Source organism: Myotis brandtii, unplaced genomic scaffold, assembly GCF_000412655.1.
Source record: "Myotis brandtii unplaced genomic scaffold, ASM41265v1 scaffold260, whole genome shotgun sequence".
Lineage (NCBI taxonomy): Eukaryota > Metazoa > Chordata > Mammalia > Chiroptera > Vespertilionidae > Myotis > Myotis brandtii.
In genome coordinates, this window is record NW_005359881.1 from 1,437,193 (window position 1) to 1,451,944 (window position 14,752).

Consider the following 14,752-nt stretch of genomic DNA (forward strand, 5'->3'; position numbering starts at 1 on the left):
CTGCGGCGGCGCTTCCAGGGGCTCGGCTGCCTCCTGGAGCAGCTGCGCGACAAGGTGCACCTGCTGCGGTGGCGCCAGCTCTCGGTGCGGACCACCGTGGGCCTAGGTGAGCACCCGCCCGGGAGCCTCGGGGTGCGGAGGTTTGGGGTGCGATTGGAGGATCGGTTTAACAGGCCAGGTCCAGGCTCCCGGAAACCGCTGACAAGAGCCCCGCCCCCTTGTTTTCAAGCACTTTTCAGGGTTTTCGGGCACAGTGAACACCCACGAGGTATTTTAATCAGGGCACCCACTTAGTGGTTGTAAAAACGAGGGGTTCGCCCTTGAGGGGCCCACATGGTTAAGGTTGGAGTCAAGGACACCTTGGGAAGCTCCGTGGAGAAGGGAGAGGGCCTTCTGGGGAGGCGGCAGGGAGGAGAAAAGCGAGGCTCACTGTCCGGAGAAACTGCCGTGGGCATGAGGGGCGTGTGGGGTGCCGGTGCCACAGGGTCTCGGTCACGTCGATGGCTGGGTCCCCGGGGTCCGACCTACCGCGGTCAGGGGCCTGGCATGATCCGCCTTATCGTGTTCTCAGGCGCGGGACGTGGGGTAACGGGAGGGAGGGACACGAGGAATGTTGTGCGGACTTTGGAAAGCTAGACGGATCTCATCGGATATTTTATTTCCCCCTTTTCCTTAAATGTAACTTCTAAGAGTTTCACCAGTATATGTAGTTGTCTGGAGAATAAGAAAGAGGATACAAATGTAGTTGAGTAGGACAGTCCCTTTGTATTTTATTTATGGATTGTTTTTTAATTGATTTTGTTTGTTTTTGAGAGAGAGAGCGCCCCCTCCAGGGGTTTGAGCTGAAAGCTTTTCGTGCCCAGGGCCAGGGTCTGTGTATTTTAAAGCCAATGGAGCCCTATCTGAGGGGCAGCTGTTCCGAGTGGGTAAGAAGGTGCAGGTTCCATTTCAAAGTGGTCCAGAGTTGATTCTATTTCAATAAAAAGTGTTAAGATATGTAGTGAATACCTACCTTCTCTGTAAAGAGCCAAGTAGTAAATATTTTAAGCGTCTCAGGCCACATACAGTCTCCATTGTCTATTCTTCTTCCTTATTTTTACAACCTTTAAAAATGTAACAACTGGCCGGTGTGTCTCAGTCGTTGAGCCTATGACCTAGGAACCGGGAGGTCACAGTATGATTCCCAGTCAGTCAGGGCACGTGCCCGGGTTACAGGCTGGATCCCCAGTAGGGGGCGTGCAGGAGGCAGCCGATCTGTGATTCTCTCTCATCATTGATGTTTCTCTCTATCCCTCTCCCTTTGTCTCTAAAAATCAATGAAAATATATTAGAAAGTATTATTTTGTAAGTGACCATGCTTAGCTAGAGGACAGGAACAGACAGTGGCTGTAGTTTGCTGGTCATGGTGTAAAACAAGCAAGTCTTCCGAGATGTATAGAGCAGTTGTGAGGAAGAGCCCAGGATGGTTAGGAATATGGAAGAAGACTGAGAAGTGTGATTGGGAGTCTTGAACATTGCGGTGTTTATTATTATTTTTATTATTATTGTGTTATTGATTTGCACTTATTTTGTTAGCCAAGTTGAGTAATTTTTTTGAATCTTTAAGAGGTTATTGGTGGTGGTCTGTAAAATGTATTGCCAAGTATATTTTGGGACCACCAGGAGACATACCCTTATAAGATCTTGGAGGGGAGACAGGACATAAGGAAGAGCTAAGTAAATTCACTCCTCTGTGACAGTAACAAAAAAATACTTGGAATATTATGAGAATCAACTTTTTCAGATCTTTGGAAATTAACCAAAGGTTTACAACACTCTAGAACAGAGGTTCTCAACCTGTGGGTTGCGACCCCTTTGGCGGTCAAATGACCCTTTCACAGGGGTCGCCTAAGACCATCGGAAAACACATATATAGTTACATATTGTTTTTGTGATTAATCACTATACTTTAATGATGTTCAATTTGTAACAATGAAATTGGGGTCACCACAACATGAGGAACTGTATTAAAGGGCCGTGGCATTAGGAAGGTTGAGAACCACTGCTCTAGAACGTGTTTGTTCAAGAAAACCTGCTGAAACCCTGTAAGAACAGGGGGATTTGTGGTGGTTTTAGTTGGCCTCCTGCCATCCCTTCTCCCCAGCTCCATGGTACCCTTAAAAATTAACAGAGTGCCAGCCACCGGAGGGGTCACACAGTGTTTGGAGCTCCTCAACAAGTCCACCCTCCGGAGGTCACAGTGGTGTCATGGTTTGACCTGCCTGGCAACTCCCTGATCAGCCTCCTCCCTACAACGCTGACCTGGGGACTCCAGGTGAGCCTCCCAGGCCCGGGTCTGGGGACGGGCTCTCAGGGGTGCTGCTGAGGAAGCATGTCCTGCCTTTTCCATCTTCTGCTGAGCACCAGGGGAAGTGGGCTAGAGTGGCTCCTGTGGCCCGAGTCACTTCTGGAAGGATGGGACTGGTCATGTTGTGTATATGTGACTCTTTTGTTAAAAGTTGATGTAAAGAAATAGAGAATAACAGTGATAACAAGAGAGAAGGATACTGAAAAAAAATCATCAGGAATTTCATCACTCTTTTGCAAATTTTGTGAAGGAGACATGATTTCCCATGTCTTCCCTTTTGCTCCTCAACTACCCCCCTGCAGAGGTAAGTGCTACTCGCAATTTGTTTTATGAGCTTCTGGATTTTTTCCTAACTTATGTAGACAGACTTAGCCACCTTGCTTGTGTGTTCTCGCTAGACATACAGGGAATGCATTTGAAATAGTTGGTTTAAGGGTATATTATAATTATCATAAGAAAGCAACTTTTAATGGCTTTTTTATTTCTTTTTATTTTTCCAGGTATCTTTGTGGGAGTTATGCACTGGTAAGATTAGGTTCAGTTTGAAATAAATAAAAGCATTTTAATTAAAAATTGCCATCACTGTTCATATACAATAAGCCATAACTGTTTGGTATGTGTATAGAACATCATCTGTATGTGTATCTATCAGTTGATACATACAGGTTACTTTTTTTTTACACTTTGTTTATTTTTAAATCCTCACGCAAGGATATTTTCCCATTGATCTTTTAGAGAGAGTGGAAGAGAGAGAGACATCGATGTGTTTGGTTGCCTCACGCATGAGGGCTCGGGCCAGGGAGGAGCCTGCAACCAAGATATGTACCCTTGATCGGAATGGAACCTGGCAGGCCAACGCTCTACCCACTGAGCCAGACCGGCTAGGGCCAGATTACCTTTTTAAAAACCGCATATGTGAAGCAGCATTTACAAAATGGGCATGTTAGGGGAATAGTAACTTATGCCTTACAATACTTGTGCTTTACCAAAGGATTCACTCCTGTATTTCTTAAATATCTAGGTTTTCTAATGTACTCTGCATGTTTATTTCATCTAAAAAACTCCCTTACTTTACAGTAACGGAGTGTGCTAGCTGACATAAGCTTAGCTGATAACTTGTAGTAACACCTGTCAATTGGAAATCGGGTAGAAATGAAGATCAAGACTCTCAATGGTAATACGGAGTTAAATGAGACATCAGTGCACATGTACCTTATTTTGCACAAGTGATGTTTTTGGTAAAAATTATAGTAGTTTTCCTCTTACATATTTCCATTTTCACCTGAGCTCCGGGATTTCTCTTCTTGGGGCAGTGCTATTCTGGCCGTTCGGTCTGCAGGGAGACTCTGATGTTAGAACTAGGGCTGTGATGGTAAGAACTATTCCTGGCCGTTATTGGTAGCCTGGCACACGCCCCACATGTCGATGAAGGTGAGTGGAGACAGGATTGGTATGTGGAATTTTGCTTTGTTTTCTGTTCATTGGAAAGAGTCTGCTATGTTAGTGAAGGAAAGCAAAATTGCTCCCTTTTTATTTTCTGTACTCCTTTTGCTCAGCACACACGCCCCCCATCTCCTCTGCCTGCAGCTGTTGCCTTTAGCTGCTCTGATAAAACATCTTGATGTTCTGAGTTCTTTGACACTTGAAAGCTGATTCCTTCCTTATATGGAATTATCCTTATTTATAATAGCTTTAATGTAAAGTAGTTTTATTTAAAATGACATTCCACAGGCTTTTCAACACTTACAGAGGCATTTCCACAAGCTGGTACATTAGAGGCACTTGTGAAATTAACAAACCCAAACTTAACCTCCTTTCTGGTTGAGGGCCTGGAGTTGAGTTTCAGTGGGTGCTGTGCTTAGACTGAAGACAGACAAGCCAGTAAACAAACTATAAAGTTAAGTCAATGTTTACTGTAAAAATTTATCTATAACTTAGTTATTTTAGGACGTGTCTGAAACATGTTTTTATTATAATATGGTGCTTTTTTCTTCTTTCTAGGATACATTTATCAATACTTTTTGAAAATGATCGTCATTTTTCTCACCTCTCATCTTTGGAACGGGAAATGACTTTTCGCACTGAAATGGTTAGGTTCTTTTTTTCTAATGAATTAATTTGTAGCTTAATTTATGGACATAATTAGCAGACAGTTATGAGGAACTGAAATGCGTTTTTGGTGAACTGCATTGTTCCTCAAGCTATGACTTAGGGCCGTGGTCGGCAAACTGCGGCTCGCGAGCCACATGCGGTTCTTTGGCCCCTTGAGTGTGGTTCTTCCTAAGCCTTAGGAGTACCCTAATTAAGTTAATAATGTACCTACCTATATAGTTTAAGTTTAAAAAATTGGCTCTGAAAAGAAATTTCAGTTGTTGTACTGTTGATATTTGGCTCTGTTGACTAATGAGTTTGCCGAACACTGACTTAGGGTTATTACTCAAGTAGAAAGTGTTTCAGGATTCTTTTGCTTACCTCATTTTCTCTCCTCCTTTCCTGATATGGACTTCTCTTTAAGATAATAAAGGTCAATTATAATAGTTGAGGAAGAGGAGAACAAAGACAACACTTAAGAAGTGATATAGGGCATCAAATGTGATCAGAAAATGCTGGCTGTCGGGTTAAGAGTTGGGAGACCCCATGTTTTACTAGTACCTAACTTTTTCTCCCCCCCCCCTTTTTTTTAGCTCTTGACTTCAAGATAATCTCTTTTAAGAGGGAACTTTAAAACCTCTAATATTTTTTTGTTGTTTTGATACATAATCTGTAAAATGTAGTACATGGCTTATTACAGTCTTCTGCTATTATCATTTTATTAGCTCTAATGAGGTATAGAAACCTTACCTTTACATCTCTTTACCCTAACCCCTTTATAACATAATCATCTTAAATATTTTCTCTACATCCATTGAAACCTACAGAACTTATGAAAGAATAGCACATTGATAACCTAAAAAGTATGCCTTTTGAGCCTAAGAAGGCAGTAGTAGCAAGGAGGAACTAAGAGGCCTTGTTATTAAGCGTTTCTTACAAAAAAACTGTTCTGAACGGAGTTATAAAAATAAATACGTTCAAATTTTACTTACATTGACAATTTGTGCCTTTTTAAGGGACTTTATTATTCCTACTTCAAGACCATTATTCAAGCACCTTCGTTTTTGGAAGGACTGTGGACAATTATGAATGACAGGCTCACTGAGTATCCCCTTGTAATCAACACAGTGAAACGCTTCCATCTTTATCCAGAGGTGAGTGAAATTTGAGTGATTCTTTTTTATTAGTTAAAAATAGTAAGTGAACACGATGTTTTATAAAGGAGCGTACCTTTAAAGTTTATTGATTGTGTGTGTCCTTATAGTTGAATAGAGTATCAAATCCTCTCCTGATTTGTTTTAATCTGTACTTCCCTTGTTGTTTGTGGAGTTAAGAATATTTTCATGTTTAATAGACATTTGAACTTCTTCTTCTATCAATTACCTGTGTAAATATTTGTCACCTATTTGATGGCTGTTTTCTTATTTGTGGGCATAATTTATATATTTTATAGTGGAATCCTTAGTAATACATGCTGACATATCTTCCCTCATTCTGGCTGCTTTCTCTTCACTTAATCAGCTCTGTTGAGGTGTAACTTATATGCAATAGAACACACCCTTTTGAGTACACAGTTCTTTTAGTTATACATTTGACAGATGTATAAAACTGTATAACCAAACTGCCATTGAGTTATAAAACATTGAAAATAATACCAAAAAGTTCCCATGTGCGTCTTTGTGGTAACTATCCTTTTCCATTGAATTGCCTTGGCACATATGTTAAGAATTGATTGACTGTATTACGTATGGATCTGTTTCTGGATTCCCTACTATTCTGTTGTTCTAAATGTCCACATTTATGCCAATACCACACTGCTTTGATGGTTGTAACTTTATGGTAAATTTTAAAACAAGGTAGTTCTCTAACTTTGTTTTTCCATGTCAGAATTGTGTTTCTATGTAAATGTTAGAGTCAGTTTATCAGTTTCTCCAAAAATCTTACTGAGATTTTTATTTGGATTGCATTGGATTTATACATATATTGGAAAGAGTCGACATCTTAATATTAAACCCTTCAATCCATGATGATGGTATGGAGTAGATCTCCAATCATTTTTGTCTCAGCGGTATTTTGTATTTTTCCCATACAGTCTTCTATAAATACTATTTTCACTTTTGTAAATGGTAATATTTTTAAATTTTATTTTTCCATCTTCTGTTGCTTTTGTATAGAATTTACAGTTGATTTTGAATATTGTCTAGCATCTGTCAATCTCTATCTTTTGATTGGTGTATTTTACCACTTACTTTTAATGTAATTAATATGTTTGGGCTTAAGTCTGTAATTTTTTGTTTTCTCTTTGTTCTGGTTTTTCATTTTCCTGTTTTCTTTTTCTGCCTTCCTGTGAGCTATTAGTACATTTTTAGTATTCTATTTTAATTTAACTATAGTGTTTTAATATTCTTTATATAGATTTCTAGTGGTTGTAGCTATTACATTTTATACATGACTTATTAGTTTTCTGCTATTATCATGTTACTAGCTCTAATTCAACCTTACCTTTCTTTATATCTCTTTACACCTACCCCTTTATAACATAATCATCTTAAATATTTTCTCTACATCCATTTAAAACTACATCAGATGTTTGCTTTTTAGCCATCATACTTATTTTTTAGAACTCAAAAGGAGAATTTTAAAAAATTGTTTCTTCCTGATAATTTCATTTCTGTTCAGATAATTTTCTTCAGTCATTGTTTTTCTTTTTTAAGGCAAGATTTTTTTCTCTTCCGTGTTGCTTTTACTATTTTATCTTTTTTAGTTTTCACCAGTCATTCTTTTAGGATAGATCTATGACAACATATTTTCTTAGCTTTTCTTAATTTTTCATGTTGAGTTACCTTTAATTCTTGAAGGCTATTTTTGCTGGATAAAGGATTCTGTATTGACAGCTTTTCTTTCAGCGTTTGACAAATGTGCCACTTTATTCTTGCCCTCCATGGTTTCTGATGAGAAATCTACTTGTTGAATTGTTTTTCTTTTTTAAGGCCAGATTTTTTTCTCTTCTGTGTTGCTTTTACTATTTTATCTTTTTTAGTTTTCACAAGTGTTCAAAAGTATGATGTTTAAAAGTTTTAAAAAGTGTGATACATTTGGTGTGGATTTCTTTGGTTTTATCCTATTTTTGGTTTGCTCAAGTTTGGTTTCCTCTTTCTCCTTTCCTCTTAGGACTCCATTGACACAAGCATTAGCTCTTTTGCTGTAGTCCCACAGGCCCCTAGGGATTTGTTACGATTTTTTTCAGTCTCTCAGTTGCTCAAATTGAGTAATTTCTAGTGTTCTATTTGCCAATTCAGTGATTATTTCCCTCAGTTTCCTTCATTCTATGGTTAAGCCCATCATTGAGTTTTTATTTTGGTTATTGTATTTTTCATTTATTTTTTTCCTTATATATTCTGTTTTTTGTTTGTTTTTTGCTAAGACTTCATTTTTTTCCTAAGACTTTCTGTGTTTCCATTTGTTTTAAACATGTTCATAATTGCTCATTGGAGCAATAACTCTAATATTTTTGTCATCTCATTGTTGGAATCTTGATTTTTTCCATTAAGTTTGAGATTTTAATGTGATGAGTGATTTTAAATTGAAACCTGGGCATCTGAGCATTTTAGAGATGAGACAGCTGCATTTCAGAGGCTGAAGGATTGCTTCAGGCCATGGAAACCATAACTTGTAAAGTGAAAACTTGAGTTAAGTTTTGATTTCAAAGCCATGGTTTTCTACTGTATCAAGCTACATCCCAGAAAGGAGTATAATTCTAGGAGTATAATTCTTAGCACATTCATTTACCTGCATGATAAATGCACAAAACAAAAATTATACATTTTAACAATGTCAGTTTTATAAAATTAAGTTATGAAATAGTAAATCTATGCTTTTTGGACATGGAAAGATGTTTACGAAGTTTTTTTAGTAGGAATAATAATATATAATATTCAGCCCAAGCCAGTTTGGCTCAGTGGATAGAGCATTGGCCTGTGGACTGAAGGGTCCCGGGTTCAATTCTGGGCATGGGCACATGCCCAGGTTGTGGGCTCTGTCCCCAGTAGGGGGTGTGCAGGAGGCTGCCAATCAATGATTCTCTCTCATCATTGATGTTTCTATCTTTCTCTCCCTTCCTCTCTGAACTATATATAATATTCATTAGTAAGAGTAATATAATATTGAAAAAAAACTGTTTTTATATGCCTGGGGAGAGACTAGAGGGATGATCACTAACCTTTTAAAGTACTTGGCTCTAGGCAATTTTTACTTTTACTTTGAACTCTTTATTTTCTTTTTTCTTTTCAAAAATCATCTTGCATTATTTTCCCCAACTAGATAAAATAATTTTTAAAAATCTACCAGGTATGACCATTTTGTTTGCAATATTTTGTTATATTCATTTGTCTTTATTACACTTTTTAAAGTGGATTGCAGATTGAGAAGAATTGGTTAAATCTGCTTGGTTAGAGTTTTAATGGGCACAGGAGCTATTATTCCATATGCAGTTGGTTAAATATTTTTTAGACTATGAATTAAATAAATTCGAGGGCCTCAATAACATGTTCTGAAATAGCAAAATACAAAGATATATATGACTATTAATCATCATGTTTTAATATAGAATGTTATACGTGATTTTACCGCTATTATTATGTTAGAGTTGATTATAAGAGTATATTACAGGCATGTTGATTACATCAAAAATTTTTACAGATGTTCATTATTCTATAATATACAACTGTAGTTTATAATGCGTGTGTATAATTTTAAAATGACTGTTTCCCAAGTGAAATGATTTAAATAAATTTGTCAAAGTTTATAATGTCAAAGGCAACCATCATGAAGTGATATTTTGAAAAAGTTATGAAGATAATGTATTTTCCTTCACTCTCTCCTTTGTTTTTATCTGTTGTAGGTGATTCTGGCCTTCTGGTATCGCACATTTGTGGGAATAATGAATGTATTTGGGATAGAAACTAAGACCTGCTGGAATGTCACAAGAGTCCAACCTCTAAGTGAAGTTCAAAGCTGTGAAGGCATGTTTATTTTTCCTAAAATGCTATGTTGTCACTAATGTTTGCATAAACATCTTATACTGTTAGGATTTACTTTAAGAATTATTGTAAACTAGTGATTGATTTTCTTAAAAGACTATAACTGATTCCTATTTAAAGTAATTTTCTGAGAAGGCTATGTACTTACTAATATGAGTGTTTAGAATTAGAATATTAATATACCTCAGTGCAAGGCAGTCCTGACATTAAGTCATTCCTTCCATTTCAGAATAAGATACAAAAAAGTTTTAGGGTAGCTTGAATACCTAAATGTGGGGATGTAGATTAAACAGTGAAATATCTACCCGTGATAATTAATATAAAAATTTAGTTATGGAAACATAAAATCAGATATACAATAGCAGATTGATTTAGAAGTATTTCCCACTCTTCATATGCACCTTCTACGTTGGTATCTTAGTCAAAGAACCACTTTTGGAACAGGTCACAGTTTTCCAGGATCTGTAATGGTTGCTGCTATTTAAGACGTGTGCGGTTTCTCACTTTACAGTCTACTGTGATGCTGTCCCTTGAACTGATATTCGAAGTCACATGTATCTACTTGCATAGCATTTACATAGTTGTTTTTCTCTTTATTTCTGCATGTTCTCCACGACATGACTGCTTAGTATATTTTATAAATATATTTTAATAGATTTGTTTGCAATAACATTCAACTCTCAGAATATTTTTATTGATTTCAGAGGGAGAGAGAAATAGAAAATCAGTAATGGGAGAGAATCATTTATCAGCTGCCTCCTGCACACCCCACATCAGGGATAGAGCCTGCAACCTGAGCATGTGCTCTGGCAAGGAGTCAAACCATGACCTCCTGGTTCAAAGGTCGCCGCTCAACCACTGAGCCATGCTGGCAAGGCTATTTAAATTTTCTATGTTCTGTTTTCTCAATCATTAAAAATTATTTTCATAACAACTAATCTCATAGATTTGTTCTGAGGATTATGACATGAAGATTGTAAAAGAGCCTGCAACCTGGGCATGTGCTCTGGCAAGGAATCAAACCATGACCTCCTGGTTCAAAGGTCGCCGCTCAACCACTGAGCCATGCTGGCAAGGCTATTTAAATTTTCTATGTTCTGTTTTCTCAATCATTAAAAATTATTTTCATAACAACTAATCTCATAGATTTGTTCTGAGGATTATGACATGAAGATTGTAAAGCACCTAGTCCATTGTGTGTTAATATATTTTATACATGTCTATTTATGCATAGGATTCATTATATATTAATGTTTAAGGTTCTGGCTATGTACATAATGATGGCTCAAATAACTAGGTTATCTTATATAGTCTAAAGCTGTTTCTTGAGGTCAGGGCCCGTATCTTACTCATCCTAGAACCAAGCAAAAGATAATAACGCAATGGATTTTCTCTTGTAATTCATCAAGTGATTCTATAGCTATTTATGCATGGGATTCATTATATATTAATGTTTAAGGTTCTGGCTATGTACATACTGATGGCTCAAATAACTAGGTTATCTCATATAGTCTAAAGCTGTTCCTTGAGGTCAGGGCCCGTATCTTACTCATCCTAGAACCAAGCAAAAGATAATAACGCAATGGATTTTCTCTTGTAATTCATCAAGTGATTCTATAGACAGTTCCAGATACTGAACAGTAGCAGTATTTATTTCCTAAATAGAATGAAGCACCAACTAATTATTACAGTATAATAATAATTAAATGGGGGAAAGTACTGATGAACTATTAAATAGAGCAGCAATCTGTAAAGCAAATGCTTTTAGCAAATTCATGAGTTATTGATTACAAAGCACTTCAGTCATTATGTCCAGTTACTTTATAGTCATTTATTTATTAAATACTAAATAATCTGTGTCTTTTTAAAGGAGTGGGAGACCCTGCTTGCTTTTATGTTGGTGTGATTTTTATTTTAAATGGAGTAATGATGTCGATGTTCTTCATATATGGTGCGTGTCTGAGGTAAGATTACTGTATTGTAAGATCTTGTAGTAGGCTTATAAGGCCTGGCTGACATTTGTTGATTATAGGAAAAGGATAATTAATGAGATCAATTTATTAGTAGGAACATTTGTAGATTTATTTTTTTCAGCTTATTAATATAGTGGAATACAGTACAACAGTGAGAAAGAATGAGAGCTGTGGCTACACACACCAACATGGACAAATATTATAATATTGAATGAATGAAGGCAGGCACAAAATGAAATCCTGCATACTTCCATTTGTATGAAACTTAAAAACAGATGAAAGTAAATGATAGTGTGATATGTACATAGAAGTGGCTATATTGATCATCGCAGAAGTCAGGATAGTGGCTGTCTCAAGGGGTGACGAGTGGGGACTAGGGTGCAGTCGGTTCTCTGTCTCAATGACAGGGTGGTAGCAGGGATGTTCACTGTATAATTACCCCATAAATTCTCTAGAAATTTTTTTGTACTTTCCTGTATGTATACCATATAGGAAAAATAGACTTAAGCACATCATAGTTTTTTGAGGTGGGAAAGGATTACTTAAGATTATGGTGTCAGGCTTAAAGATATTTTATTTTAGAAAGTAGTTTGTATATCTTGTGCTTCGTTAAACATGGAAAATGTTACACAAGACTAAGACTTTTTAAAATTTATATTTTTTATTGCTGAGCAATTGAAGAGTTATCATCTTCTCTAAATTAGTTACATAGTTCTGGAATGTCAAAGGAAGCTTCTGTCTTTAGGAAGGTCATGTAGATACAGCAGATGTTGACTATAGACATTCACTATTATATATCTTGTGCTTCGTTAAACATGGAAAATGTAACACAAGACTAAGACTTTTTAAAATTTATATTTTTTATTGCTGAGCAATTGAAGAGTTATCATCTTCTCTAAATTAGTTACATAGTTCTGGAATGTCAAAGGAAGCTTCTGTCTTTAGGAAGGTCATGTAGATACAGCAGATGTTGACTATAGACATTCACTAATACTGGAGATATTGAATGGCATATGAGAAACGGAAGTAGGAATTTGTGGGGATAGTTTGTATTTCTTACTGTGGCCACCCTCCCCCACCGGCACCAGCGTGGAAAGCAGCTGCTCCATTTCTGTTGTTTTGGTGGCTGAGGCTAACATGTTAACATGCATGTCTAACTTCATCACCTCTACACGTAATGTCTTCCCTGTCCTCCTCATCAGAACAGGGAATTTTGTAACACTTTGCTTCAGAACAGCCCCTGGCATCTTATTATTACCACAGTTTAGTGCTCCTGTTGCCCCTCCACAGGATTTATTTTTGTGTGTGTGTTTTACTCTATTGTTTATGTTGTCAAATCTTAGTTTTACCCACATGTTTCTAGTTTCTATATACAGTATTGTTCTTCTCAGACATTCCTTCTCTCAATTTCTTACTTTTCAAAATGCACCTTTTGAATTTCCATTAGTGAAAACTTGCTAATGGCAATCACTTCCCATCTGCTTTCCTCTGGTGTTTCTTAAAAAAACTATTTCTTCCTTTTTCAATCATTCAGCCAATACTTACTGTCTTCCAAGTGTGGAGCTGTGGATATAAGTGATGAAACACGTACAAACAAAAGGCAACTTGAGGAAATGGTTCTTGACCTTTGATGGTTACCCTCGATCTGATTTTTGTATTCTACATTGTTGTTTTCATTGGGACTCAAGAATATTTGCAGGAATTTAGACAGTTTCAAGATACTGCTAAATGAAACTGCTAGGCTTTTGTTTTCATCCCTTAGTCAAAAGACAAAAATCTGCCTCCATTCTGAATATTCAAAGAATGCAATAGAGACTCTGAAGTGTGGCCTGTTCGTTAAATATTATCTTATGTTCACATCTTATAAATTTTATTTAGAAAGTAAATATAAAATTCAGATTATTTTATATGTACTCTTTATATGTTTGTACATTCAACATTAAAGCATCAACAACGTACTTTTAAAATGTTTACTATTTTATATTTTATATGGCTTAATACTATGACATTTTAAATATGATTTTAAATTCTAAGATAATCTTGTGTAAAACTCATCATATTTTGCATGAATTTTGATTGTATGCTTTTCTTACAGTGGGACTCACTTTGGAGGTCTAATTACAGTATTATGCTACTTTTTCAACCATGGAGAGGTTTGTTTTCTAGAAAATAATTTTTAAGAAATAGAAGGGACTGTATAGGAACAAAGAAATATATCCATCAAAACAGTATATAATTGCATATTACTTAGAACTTCCCAATACTTTAAAGAGCCTTGTGTTGTAAATTGATATTTAATCCTGTTGACCCACATTTTTACATAATTAGAATTTGTGACATGAAATGTCTTGCCTGGTTTTTAGTGTATGCACGCATACACATATTTCGCAAAATAAAGGAAATACTGTACTTGTTGAATTTAGGCACTTTGTATCGCATTTATTCCTGACAAACCTTTTTGGGAAGATGGCTGTTATCCTCACAGAAGATTTGAAATAGAAATTTACAGAGGTTAAGATCCGTACCCAAGATTTCACATTCACTACATGAGGAAGCTGGGTTTCCCATTCATATCTGTCTGGCTCTAAAGCCTCATTTCTTCTATTGCATGATGCTGCCTTTTCAGTAACACAAAATGCTGAATCAGAATAGAGCGCAACCAGTTCAGTCCAACAGTGCATGCCACCTTAAAAGAGTTTGTAGGAAGTTATTTAGAACTAGAGGCCCAGAGCTGTTACCGGCATCCAGAGAGCGGCTACTAACCCGGAGGCAACGGCTCTCAAGCAGTGCGACTACATGAACTCAGAGGAGACCTGCTTCCCCACACGGAAAGGTTAGACTTCCCCCAAAGATTCAAGCAACAGCGGCCTCCTGATCACCACACGCTCTGTCTGGGGAACAGTTACTGTGTGTGAAGCCTCCCTCCACCAGCCAGAAGAGCCACCACAGCTGTGAACAGCACCCACCAGAGGCCCTGCTATCAACGGAGGAGCCACTGCTACCACAACCGCCCAAGGAGCAACCACAGCCCGAGGAGCCACTGCCACCCAGGGAGCAGCCACTGAACGACTCAACAACTAGATATGTCAGTGAGAACAAACATGGGTAGACAAAGAAACCCCCAAAGGAAAGAAAAGGAGGACTCGCCAGAAAAGCAGCTAAGTGAGACAGAGGCATGCAACATGACGGAAAAAGAATTCAGAATAAGGGTCCTAGAGTACATGCACCGGTCGGAGGAAAAAATCAATACCATATGCAAGAAGCTAGAAGAAACAGATGAAAAAATCAACAACTTAAGTAAG

At 37.1% G+C, this 14,752-nt stretch overlaps 1 protein-coding gene across 1 annotated transcript in view; it reads left to right on the forward strand.

Moving 5' to 3' along the window:
- Positions 1-14,752, forward strand: part of DPY19L2 (dpy-19-like 2 (C. elegans)) — a gene marked incomplete at its 5' end in the record, with an annotated part of 46,968 nt that continues 32,216 nt past the window's right edge. Inside the window, 7 exons of the mRNA XM_014541083.1 lie at positions 1-106; positions 2,848-2,872; positions 4,349-4,436; positions 5,455-5,592; positions 9,339-9,459; positions 11,348-11,441; positions 13,546-13,603. Coding sequence (XP_014396569.1) covers positions 1-106; positions 2,848-2,872; positions 4,349-4,436; positions 5,455-5,592; positions 9,339-9,459; positions 11,348-11,441; positions 13,546-13,603 — 630 coding nt within the window. The remainder of the gene's footprint in view (positions 107-2,847; positions 2,873-4,348; positions 4,437-5,454; positions 5,593-9,338; positions 9,460-11,347; positions 11,442-13,545; positions 13,604-14,752) is intronic.